We start from the raw sequence: 12,420 nt of genomic DNA, 5'->3' as shown, positions 1-12,420 counted from the left end.
AGCAAACCCTTAGCCATAATTATGAGAGCATCCTTGGATTCAGGGGAGGTTCCCACGGACTGGAGATGTGCAAATGTATCCCCAATTCACAAAGGAGGTTCGAAGGGTGACACGAATAATTACAGACCAGTTAGTTTAACTTCTGTTCCGGGTAAAATAATGGAGTCACTGGTTAAAGATGCATTGCAGGATCATCTAGACAAGACTGCAGCAATAATTCAGACACAGCATGGGTTTGTTAAGGGAAAGTCTTGTCTGACAAATTTGATTGGTTATTATGATGTGGTCACAAAGGAACTGGATGCAAAAAATAATTTTGATATCATATACTTGGATTTCAGGAAAGCTTTTGACACTGTTGCGCATGGAAGACTACTGTACAAATTGGAGCAGAATGGTATTAAGGGTAAGTTGCTACAATGGATAAAAGGATGGTTAAGTGGGAGAAGACAGAGGGTGGTAATCAATGGGTGCTGCTCTTCGTGGACTAATGTTATTAGTGGAGTCCCACAGGGTTCGGTGTTGGGGCCACTGTTGTTTTGTATATTTATCAATGATATTGATGAAGGTATATCAGGCTTAATGTCGAAGTTTGCAGATGACACGAAGGTTGGCAGGGTTGTTAATGACAGTAATGGCAGTGTGCTACTGCAACAGGATCTAGATAATTTGGGCAGATGGGTTAAGAAGTGGCAACTGAAGTTTAACCTTGACAAATGAAAAGTACTGCATATGGGTAGAAGTAACCCCAGAGAAACGTACCAACTGTGTGGTACTACACTTAAGGTGGTAGAAAATGAAAAAGACCTGGGAGTAATTGTGCAGTCAGATATGAAGTTTTCTGAGCAATGTAGACAGGCTGCTAGGGCAGGTCATGGGGTTTTGTCAATGATATATAGGAATTTTGCTAGCAGGGAAAAGGAGGTGATTGTCCCTCTGTATAAGGCAATGGTCAGGCCACGCCTTGAGTACTGCGTACAGGTCTGGAGGCCTCATTTTAGGAAGGATGTAGATTTGCTTGAGCGTGTACAGAGAAGAGCAACACGATTGGTGAGGGGAATGAAGGGATCCTCTTACCAAGAGAGGCTTAAGTTCTGCAAATTGCAGTGGCTGGAGACTAGGCACCTGCGCGGTGATCTGATTGAGGTCTATAAGGCCTTGAATGGGTTGAGCACGCTGAATTCTGATGGGATCCTCCCACTTGTTCAGAATACGAACCTACGGGGACATAAGTTCAAATTAAGAAAGGATAGATGTAGAATAGATGTGCGGAAATTTGCCTTTAGCCAGCGGGTGGTTAATTGCTGGAACAAACTTCCATCTGTCGTTGTGGAAGTTGATAGGTTAAATAAATTTAAGGAGGAACTGGACAGGCAATTGGAGGGTATGGTGTGATTTTTTTTTTTTTTTTTTTTCGGCTGATGCTGCATAAGCTCCTACACTGCTTTCTTGCATCAAGTGCCACTACTACTACTACTACTACTACTACTACTACTAAATGTTTTATCTGTTTGTTCTTTAACTTCTGATTCGATTTCGTCGAAATTATGTCTTATGTTTTCATTAATAAAAATTTCTAGACTTTTTAATAATGACGCACCTTTAACAATTGTGCAGTCAATAGATTGTAAAGATTTACTCGTTGCATTGATTCTTTGCAAAATTTTATTCCATAGGACTGTCATTACAGCAGTTTCATAATCATTCATTTCTTTAAGTAATGATTTTGCTTCAATAACAGCAATTTTTTTTTCTTTTGTGGAATTGCATATCTCATCTAATGCCTCTTTTATATTTTTGTAGCCACATTTTAACGCTAAAACTGCATCAGCCCTGACAGACCACCTTGTATCTGACAATTGCATTAATGTATAAGAATCTTTATCCAATTTATTGCATAACAGTTTCCATCGAAACGTTGATGCAGAAAAAAAAAAAAACAAACAAATTTTGCACGAATAAAAAATATCTGGAAGCATTACTACAACTCCCTGCAGCAACGTAACCAACTACAGTAAATGAATGACTAGAGCACGGAATAAACGTTGCTGATGGAGCATGTTGTCTTATTCTTGTTTGCAGACCATTGTACTTGCCCGACATATTTGCTGCATTGTACGATTGTCCACGGCAATATTTTATATCTACTGGCAAATTTTGCAAGGTAGATAAAACTGCCTCTTCTAGATACTCCACATCATGTCTTTCTATAGGGAAGAACTTTAAAAATCTTTTGTTGTTGTGCATGTTTCGGAAAAAATTAGCCACGTCCTTTCTTCTTTTCCACCATTCGAAAATTTTCTGTAAAAATGGTCTTTACACAAGCCTCTGTAGTAAATGGGATCACCGTGTTTATAGACCGATTTAAGTGTAGTTATATCGCCTATATTTTTTTGGTTTATATGAAATTAGAAATTCAACCATTTCATTAGATAAAACGTTAGGCCAGAGAGCAATATCTTTTAGTGTAACTTCGAATGGAATATTTTCCGTTTGCGTTTCAATATTTTCTAATGTTGGCGCCGCCGTAGCCAGGTGGGAAGGAGCAGCAGTGCATAGCATACGCTTCTTGATTAGACTGGGGTTCGAGCCCGTCGCCACCAAATACGGATGATGCGGAAAGGTCAGGGAATGACCACCGCATATCCCGGAGCAATATGGCCTTAGTTGCTAACGCTCCTAAAAACCAAACAATATTTTCTACTCGTTTTTCACCTTGTTAACTGGTTTGTCAACTTCTTCATCATTGTTGCTTTCTTCTATACCTTGGTTTTCAACTTCAACTAACTCTTTTTGTTGGCTGATGGAAGCTCCTTGTTCTTCATTTTCATTTTTGCTCGAATTATGATGGCTTGAATGGCCAGGGCCAGTTATAAATTTGTCCAATGCTCCTTTCTGTTGGTTGGCAACTTGCTCGCGTCTTTTTTTAATTTGTCTTTTTTCAGCCCCTGATAGATGTCGTTTCATTTTTCTAGCTACCATTGGTAGGCTACCAATGAAAAGAAAAATATAAAATTTAATAGTCTGAATGATTAGAATACTAGAGAAGAGATTTTTCTTTATAGTGCAATAAATGAATGATTAATTAAAATTCAAAAATTATTCATAAACTACGAAAATCCAGGCGCTGATGTAACAACAGGAATTAATTTTATCTTAATATAATTTTAACAATATACGATATACTGTATATATATATATATATATATATATATATATATAATATTACGGATAATATAAAGAAAATAAATCCAACAATAATACCATCAGGGACCTAAGACAACGCAAAAAAAAAAAAAAAAAAAAAAAAATTATCGCTTTTTACCGACAATCTAGATGACGTCAACTGGGGCCAACCACCCAGAATGAAGGCACAAAACGACAAGGTTCTCTGTTTCTGTGATGATCAATATATGCTAAGTAATTTAAATCTAAACCAAATATAAACCTGTATAGGCCGAAAATAAATCGAAAGATGATAATAAAATTTAGAAATATTAGAATCAAAAGTAAGAAATATAAGTAAAATATAAATGTAAGCATATATTAATCATCGTTGACCCGACAGAGAACGTAATTTAATGATTAAAATAAGATTAAATATATAATACATACTACATATTGACCGTATCTAGGACATAATGTAATAGTCGTCAAAATAATATGTGGTGCCCCCTATGTGATGGATACGGTAAAAATAAATAATTAAATTAAATTAACGCATAGAGAAACATGCAGATAGTAAGAAGAAAAACTAAAGGAGTAGGAATAATAGAACCTGAACTCCACAAAGGCCAAAAATAGTGGTATAGATAAGAAATAGTTTCTCCTACGTCCTCGGATTGCCCTAATAATTTCGGAGAAATAAAAATAAAGAGTGTAGGACAGTTTAAAGACATTACAAGATATAAGTTGTGGCTCGGGTATGCCCGGGATCGCAAACCCGTTCCTATAGTAGGACCCTGAGCTGAATTTGCATGTTATCTCAGCGTGAATTTAAGTAAATTTAAATATATATTAACTATATATTTAAAAAAAAAAAAAAAAAAAATGATACACTGTAATTTGCAAGCCGGTGGGTACAAGTTTTCTACGCCGTAAGACACCAAGAATGCAAAGTGTATCCTATTTACATATACACATGGCACTAAATATAACGATTATATTGAAAATTATATTAAAACAATAGGTTCAGAAAACAAATTTTTGAAATTAATAATGTTTATCGCTTTCCTGAAATGATATTTCAGGTAAGCGATAGGGAAATTATTATTGATCAACCTGCCGTACAACACTGTTAAGCCCGCTGAACAATTTTTATTACTATTGCAGATATAAGTAATCCTTAGACATTGTGATAAAATTGTATTAGCATGCACTGATTTTGATATATTAGATTTCCAATTTGTAAGGCTTACTACGTTAAAATTGAATGCATCTCTTTTATTATATACGTTTACGTCTATATTATTATTATGCAATATTTCTATATGAAGATCCAGATAATTTGCTATAGTATCAGAACTATTAGTTTTTTCCAATACAAGTTCTACTGGATATAATTTACTGTAATCCTGGACAAAATGTGGACAATTAAAAACACATATATCATCTACGTAACTATATATAAGTAGGTTATCTTGGAATTCTCTTTCTGTATAATGTAGATAAAGGTTTGCGATTATGCTTGATGCTGGACTTCCCATAGGGGTGCCAGTCACTTGTAGGTATAACGATGTTCCGTCATATACATAATTATTAAAGATGCATAATTTTATTAGAGAATCCCAATAGGTTAAATCAACCTTTATAGCATTTTTATTTTCTAAATATAGTTTCTGGAGGACGACTTTTAAGTTATCAAGATTAATGCTCGTAAATAGACTGTTCAAGTCAAATGTTTGTATTTGATGAATATTGTTATTTTTTAGAGCATTTATAATAGGTAAGTTATTATTTATTATAATAGTTTTATTTAAGTTATTTAATATAAATTTAAGTAACTTTTCTAACATTTTTCCGGGAAATTTAGCATAACTATCTCTACATGATGTTATGAATCTAAAAGCAATTGGTGTTTTGTGAAATTTGGGTATGCCATATATAAATGGAAATTTTAGGTTATTATACTTTAACTTTAATTTTTTATGCAATGCAATTAATTTTTTGATTATTATATTATGGGAAGATGCTATCTGTTTATATGTATGGCTAGACTGTAGTTCATTTTTAATGATTTCTATATAATATGATTTACATATGATTGCATAATTACAAGCAGCTTTGTCAACGGGAGTAATCACAAAATGTTTATGTATATCTTTGAGCTGCCTATTTATTAATTTGGTATTATATAGATTATCTCGTATGAATTTCAATTGATTATATTTGCTAGATATGATATTAAGCATTGTAAATAGCCACATGTGGTATGCTTCAACCGGTATGTTATGGTTGTATGCTGATCTTATGCAATATTTAAGTAAATTTAGATATAACAATTTTTTAAAATTAGATTTATTAATAGGTAAATTAGGTCGAAATTTAAAACCCAGTGATAAAATATCTCTAAGTTCAGGATATGGGATTATATCTAAATTGCCGGTTATAATGTGATTATGGTTAGGATCCACGTATCTATGAAATGAAGGTTTGTGGCAAACACATGTATCCTGTCCGATGTTAATATTGTGAAGGTTTGTAGCTATTGTTTTATAGTTACACGCTTTAAGACCAAATGATCTAGAATAACATCATGTAGAGATAGTTATGCTAAATTTCCCGGAAAAATGTTAGAAAAGTTACTTAAAATTATATTAAATAACTTAAATAAAACTATTATAATAAATAATAACTTACCTATTATAAATGCTCTAAAAAATAACAATATTCATCAAATACAAACATTTGACTTTAACAGTCTATTTACGAGCATTAATCTTGATAACTTAAAAGTCGTCCTCCAGAAACTATATTTAGAAAATAAAAATGCTATAAAGGTTGATTTAACCTATTGGGATTCTCTAATAAAATTATGCATCTTTAATAATTATGTATATGACGGAACATCGTTATACCTACAAGTGACTGGTACCCCTATAGGAAGTCCAGCATCAAGCATAATCGCAAACCTTTATCTACATTATACAGAAAGAGAATTCCAAGATAACCTACTTATATATAGTTACGTAGATGATATATGTGTTTTTAATTGTCCACATTTTGTCCAGGATTACAGTAAATTATATCCAGTAGAACTTGTATTGGAAAAAACTAATAGTTCTGATACTATAACAAATTATCTGGATCTTCATATAGAAATATTGCATAATAATAATATAGACGTAAACGTATATAATAAAAGAGATGCATTCAATTTTAACGTAGTAAGCCTTACAAATTGGAAATCTAATATATCAAAATCAGTGCATGCTAATACAATTTTATCACAATGTCTAATGATTGCTTATATCTGTAATAGTAATAAAAATTGTTCAGCGGGCTTAACAGTGTTGTACGGCAGGTTGATCAATAATAATTTCCCTATCGCTTACCTGAAATATCATTTCAGGAAAGCGATAAACATTATTAATTTCAAAAATTTGTTTTCTGAACCTATTGTTTTAATATAATTTTCTATATAATGGTTATATTTAGTGCCATGTGTATATGTAAATAGGATACACTTTGCATTCTTGGTGTCTTACGGCGTAGAAAACTTGTACCCACCGGCTTGCAAATTACAGTGTATCATTTTTTTTTTTTTTTAAATATATAGTTAATATATATTTAAATTTACTTAAATTCACGCTGAGATAACATGCAAATTCAGCTCAGGGTCCTACTATAGGAACGGGTTTGCGATCCCGGGCATACCCGAGCCACAACGTATATCTTGTAATGTCTTTAAACTGTCCTACACTCTTTATTTTTATTTCTCCGAAATTATTAGGGCAATCCGAGGACGTAGGAGAAACTATTTCTTATCTATACCACTATTTTTGGCCTTTGTGGAGTTCAGGTTCTATTATTCCTACTCCTTTAGTTTTTCTTCTTACTATCTGCATGTTTCTCTATGCGTTAATTTAATTTAATTATTTATTTTTACCGTATCCATCACATAGGGGGCACCACATATTATTTTGACGACTATTACATTATGTCCTAGATACGGTCAATATGTAGTATGTATTATATATTTAATCTTATTTTAATCATTAAATTACGTTCTCTGTCGGGTCAACGATGATTAATATATGCTTACATTTATATTTTACTTATATTTCTTACTTTTGATTCTAATATTTCTAAATTTTATTATCATCTTTCGATTTATTTTCGGCCTATACCGGTTTATATTTGGTTTAGATTTAAATTACTTAGCATATATTGATCATCACAGAAACAGAGAACCTTGTCGTTTTTTGCCTTCATTCTGGGTGGTTGGCCCCAGTTGACGTCATCTAGATTGTCGGTAAAAAGCGATAATTTTTTTTTTTTTTTTTTTTTTTTGCGTTGTCTTAGGTCCCTGATGGTATTATTGTTGGATTTATTTTCTTTATATTATCCGTAATATTATAGACATTATGGGTGCATTGCATGATTGCTTTCAACTGCATTGGCTCATAAATATTATTTACATATTAGTTACAGTTACGTTCGTTTTAACTTTCTTTACTTTTTTATCAATAATTATAATTATATATATATATATATATATATGTACGCGTATTTGCGTATATCGTAAGTCTGCACAGCAGGAGAACCTTTGTAAATACAAAGTAGCAAATACGATTCTATTGCTCCGATGAGTGGTAGCGCAGCGCCTATGCAGCGTAGTATGTGTATAGTATGCAGGGTAGTAATGAAATAATGAAAATAAGCGAATATAAACATACTATCAGGTTTTGCCGCCGATTGTAAACTTGTACGTAATTAAAATTGCACATATGAAACCAAACTTGGTGTCATTAGAAAAAAGTGTAAAGTTGGGGTTTCGCGGGGCCCTTCAGAAGTCGGGGCCCAGGGCGCGCGCCCGGTGCGCCCGCCGTTAAATCCGCCCAAAACAGGCAAACCAAGAAAAGTATTGTTTTTCCTCCAGCAGCCCGCACTGACTGCCGAAGAAGAAGGCTTCTGTCTTCACAGCGCTTTCACATGCCATCAGAAAGAACAAAGAAACTAACTTCCCGGGGATAAAAACTACTGTCGATGCAGATCCGAAACAAGAACTCCGGCGTACTTGGCAGCAACTTGTTTCTCCTCTTGCAAATACGTTGGTATGATTCCACCAAAGGCAGTACTACAAAGCTATTTCTACCTAGTGTCTCCTACTTCAACAAATAACGACTTGGCTGGTTCTTCCCTAATTTGCACACTAACTTTCTTCTGACAGGACATGGGTCATTCAAAGTGCGACTTCAGGACTTTGGGCTTGTAAACGATGTCCATTGTGTTTGTGGAGAACTGGAGGACTGGCACCACGTAATGCACTCGTGTAACATCTACCTGGACCTACGTAATCAACTGTTACAGGATATAAATTTACTCACACTCAGCCCGGAAAGCAACCTGTTAAAATCAAAAGAAGCGTTTTTAGCTTTTAGCAGGTATGCCTCAGCAGTCTTCAAAAGGCGTTGGTATCATCTCTCCACGTCTGATCCCATAACATAGACATCCACACCAAAAGTTCCTGAAACCGCTATGATCTCTCCTCGTACCTGCTCTTCCCTCATCACTGGCCACTATCAGAACTGAATGAACACAATTCCACGTTGGAATGACGGCACTGAACTGATAGAAATCAAACTCAGACACTTCCCGTTGCACCTTCCCAGCTTTGCAGGCCTCCCTTGCTCTGCAAGCTGTCTTCCTTTCCCTGGCCTTCGGTGGGCTCCCAGACTAGGAGTGATTCCTACTTCTCCCTTCCCACCTCTTATTTCCGCTGAAGGTGCTTTCTTTCCTCATCCTCCTCCTTTTGCCTACTTTGATTCCACCACTTCTACTATCTTCCCCACTCTCTTCTCTGTTTTTTTTTTTTCTTTTGTTTGGGCTCAGTCCAGAAAGCTCAGGCGAGCCTGGCGGAGATCAGCCAGAGTATGAAGGCAGCCTGGCTCACCTCCCAGTGGTGGTAGCGGGCAACGTAGGGTTCCACTAGGGGCCCTGCGGCCAAGTAGCGAGAGACACAACAGAACATAACACAATTCTGCATAAACCAGCCACAACACTTTTTCTGGCTTATGCAGTAGTTCCGCATTTCATCGCAGAGTACATACGGCGCAGATGTGGGAAACCACTGGTGGCTCCTAACCTTAAATACTATGCCAGTATGCTTCTGTGACCATAGACTATGGTCACAGAAGTCTGTGGTCAAGCCTTCGTGGGCAGCACAGTTAGTATAATCACCGTCCTCCCCACACCGGGTGGAAAATACCTGAATTGGAATCCCATCAATGAGGAAGTTTTATGGATCTTTTTCACAAGGTGATTGAGTTAATCGGTCTCAGGCGAGGGTTGCATGCTTTTTTCTCCCGGAATCTCGGGTTTTACGTCCCGCAAACAGCAAATGGACCACAGAATACACACAGTTTACGGACATATTATAATATATGGTGCAATATGGCCTAAGTTGCCGATGCGTTTAAAACCCCACAACAACCAGGGGTTACTGAAACGCGCGTACTTCTGTACTTTCGCATTTTACCACTTAGCTACCGTAGCAGGAATGAGGTTTCGTTGCAAAATTTACGAAAATTTTATGGAATGATAGCCCATGTGCTGCCATCTCGTATTATGAAAATAAATTACTAGCACCCCCCCTTCAACAAGAATTATTGACGAAAGTTGAAATTGATTACCTTATCTAGGTGTAGCAAAATTTTTTTTTGTTTTTGACCGTGGGTTTTCAAATTGGGTTCCGCGGAACCGTAAGGTTTCGTGAGAATTTAATGGGCGAGGGAAGTCGAACTCAGTAACCACTGCAGTGTGTTCAAAATGTTTTCCGATGAACCATGCGGTGCTGGAAATGAATGTATGTATAATTAAATAAAAAATTAAAGAACCGCATGGTTCTGGAACCATGCGGTTCTTTAATTTTTTATTTAATTATACATACGTATTATTTATTTGTAGATGTGCAGTTTTTTTTTTTTTTTTCTTAAATCCTTAATGATTACTGGTTTTGAACAGGGGAAGATTTTTGTATACTTAGATCTGTAAAATGAGTCCCCGGCAATAAAAAGTTCCAAAAACCTTATTTAGCATTTGGTTCATCGAGTCTGCAACTAATATGCATTTGCCAATGTGCTCGCTGTGCCAATGCACATTTTAAAAAAAAGCGGTGAAAGCTTTAAAGATTTAGAACATCATAGCCATCATAATGAAAAACACCCAGATGAAAAGGATAAGCCATTAGTATGAGTATTTTATAAAGGATCAAGAAAATTTTCCAAAATGCTCGGCAATTCCTACAATATTTCTGCAATTCCTAAAAAAAAAAAAAATCGATGGTAAAGGTTGAGATAGACTGTTGTGTCTTAACATATTTGAGCTAATTGCTAGTGGTAAGCCACATAACGTCAGTCCAGCGTTAATAATGGCATCTTTGCGGGAAATTATCACCATGGCAATGAATTGGGATCCAACAGATAAATTGAAAAACATACCAATTAATGATATAACTGTATAGAAGTGTATTGATTAAATGGCAGATGACGTCGAGAAACCGGTAACAAAAAATTTGCAAATGAGACAATTTTCCTAATCGAACAAATTATTCATGTTCATTGCATCATGTTAGTTTTGAGACAATTTTCCTTGCAGTTGGAAAAACCCATAATAATGGATAACACTGCTTCGCTCATAGCATGTGTAAAACATTTCGATCTTAATTTTATATTACGAGAAGATATGCTACTTTCAGAAGAGCTTATAATCCACGCATTAGTGGAGATCAATTTTTGTCTTTCTAAAGACTTATTTTTAAAATACCACACTGCACTGGTAAAACTTATTCCCTGATAGAGCACCAACTATGGTAGGTCGCCGACTTACTGCTTAAAAAAAAAAAAAAATAAATAAATAAATGAAAAACCGGAAAATAAAACAAGTTTTCAGCGCTTATTGTATAATTCATCGACAACGTTTTGTTGCCCAAAGCTTAATGCCAATCATATTTATTTCATTTTCACAATTTTAAATTCACTTACAATTGTGATAAAGGCAATAAATACGATTAAATTCAGTTTCAGGAATGATCGAATTTTTCTCTAGCTATATCAAGATAATGATGAACAGTTTGTCGCAATTTTTTCGGTTCTTTCGTTCTCAAAACGAAATTTTGACTTATTATGTAGAATTATATGATAGGGTGTTGTTATTTTATCATAATAATAATAATAATAATAATAATAATTATTATTATTATTATTATTATTATTATTATTATTAATTGTAATGTCTGGTGTTACTGTTGGTCGAGATTTCCTCGACCAACAGTAACACGAGACATTACAACCACCCTGTGTACTTGGTAGCAGTACACGTTACGGAGTGGAATCCCCCAATCAGGGAAAAAAAAAAATAAAATAATAATAATAAAGGGGCACGATGACCCAGTGGTTAAGACACTGGACTACCGGCATGATGAACAAGGGTTCGAATCCCGCCTTGATGGAAGCGAACGCGGCTCTATTACGCTGGGAGACCGATGTAATAATAATATTATTAAATGATGATAAAAAAAAAACATCGCGAAAGTTACCCCATTGGACTTACCTTCCCCAAGGTCGGAGTGATGGCTGAGTCGGATAGTGGCGCCATCTGGTGTCACTCACGAGAACTAATTTATAAATAAAATAAATCCATCTATGGAGGTGGATGATGTCGCAGACATCGTCCACCTCCATAGATGGATGATGTCGCAGAGAAATATTATTCATACTGTATCGAGTGTGGCGCAGGATAAAGTCACTCGCGTTCAGGCCTTAGGCAGAGGGGTCGGCTCGAAAAGTTGGAGACAGCCTCCAGAGCAAGACAGTGGAGCAAGTGGCGCTGTCCCCCGTAAGGCAAGAGAAGGGCAAGACCATCCAGCTCCACCAACTGGAAGTGCTTGCTGCACAACTGTGCTAGTGACCACCCAGGAAGGAAGAAAACGCGAACGAAAACACATGCAGTGGAGCATTGAAATGAATACGTACATCATGCGAGCATACTATGAAATAACCAGGCTAGAGACCGATATGACAATGTACAGGTCGCGACTACATACCAAATGGTTGGAACGATACCCAAATATTCAGGTCACCGAACAGCGATTAGCAGACCAAAGAAGGACCATCGTCACGAAGAACCTAATAGCTCCTGCCATCTTGGAAAAAATCAAGCAGGATGTCAGCGATCAACTACAAAGAATATGGTCAATAT

General features: G+C 35.6%; 1 protein-coding gene across 1 annotated transcript in view; it reads right to left on the bottom strand.

Moving 5' to 3' along the window:
- Positions 1–11,817, bottom strand: part of Idua (alpha-L-iduronidase) — a 193,507-nt gene extending 181,690 nt beyond the window's left edge. Inside the window, exon 1 of the mRNA XM_090374630.1 lies at positions 11,773–11,817. Coding sequence (XP_090230756.1) covers positions 11,773–11,817 — 45 coding nt within the window. The remainder of the gene's footprint in view (positions 1–11,772) is intronic.
- Positions 11,818–12,420: the final 603 nt, after the last annotated feature.

This window comes from Mastigoproctus giganteus, chromosome 5 (assembly GCF_048544385.1).
Source record: "Mastigoproctus giganteus isolate SK-2022 chromosome 5, ASM4854438v1, whole genome shotgun sequence".
Taxonomy (NCBI): Eukaryota; Metazoa; Arthropoda; class Arachnida; order Uropygi; family Thelyphonidae; genus Mastigoproctus; species Mastigoproctus giganteus.
Note: the sequence above shows the minus strand (reverse complement) of the source record. Positions and strands in the feature narration are given on the sequence as shown.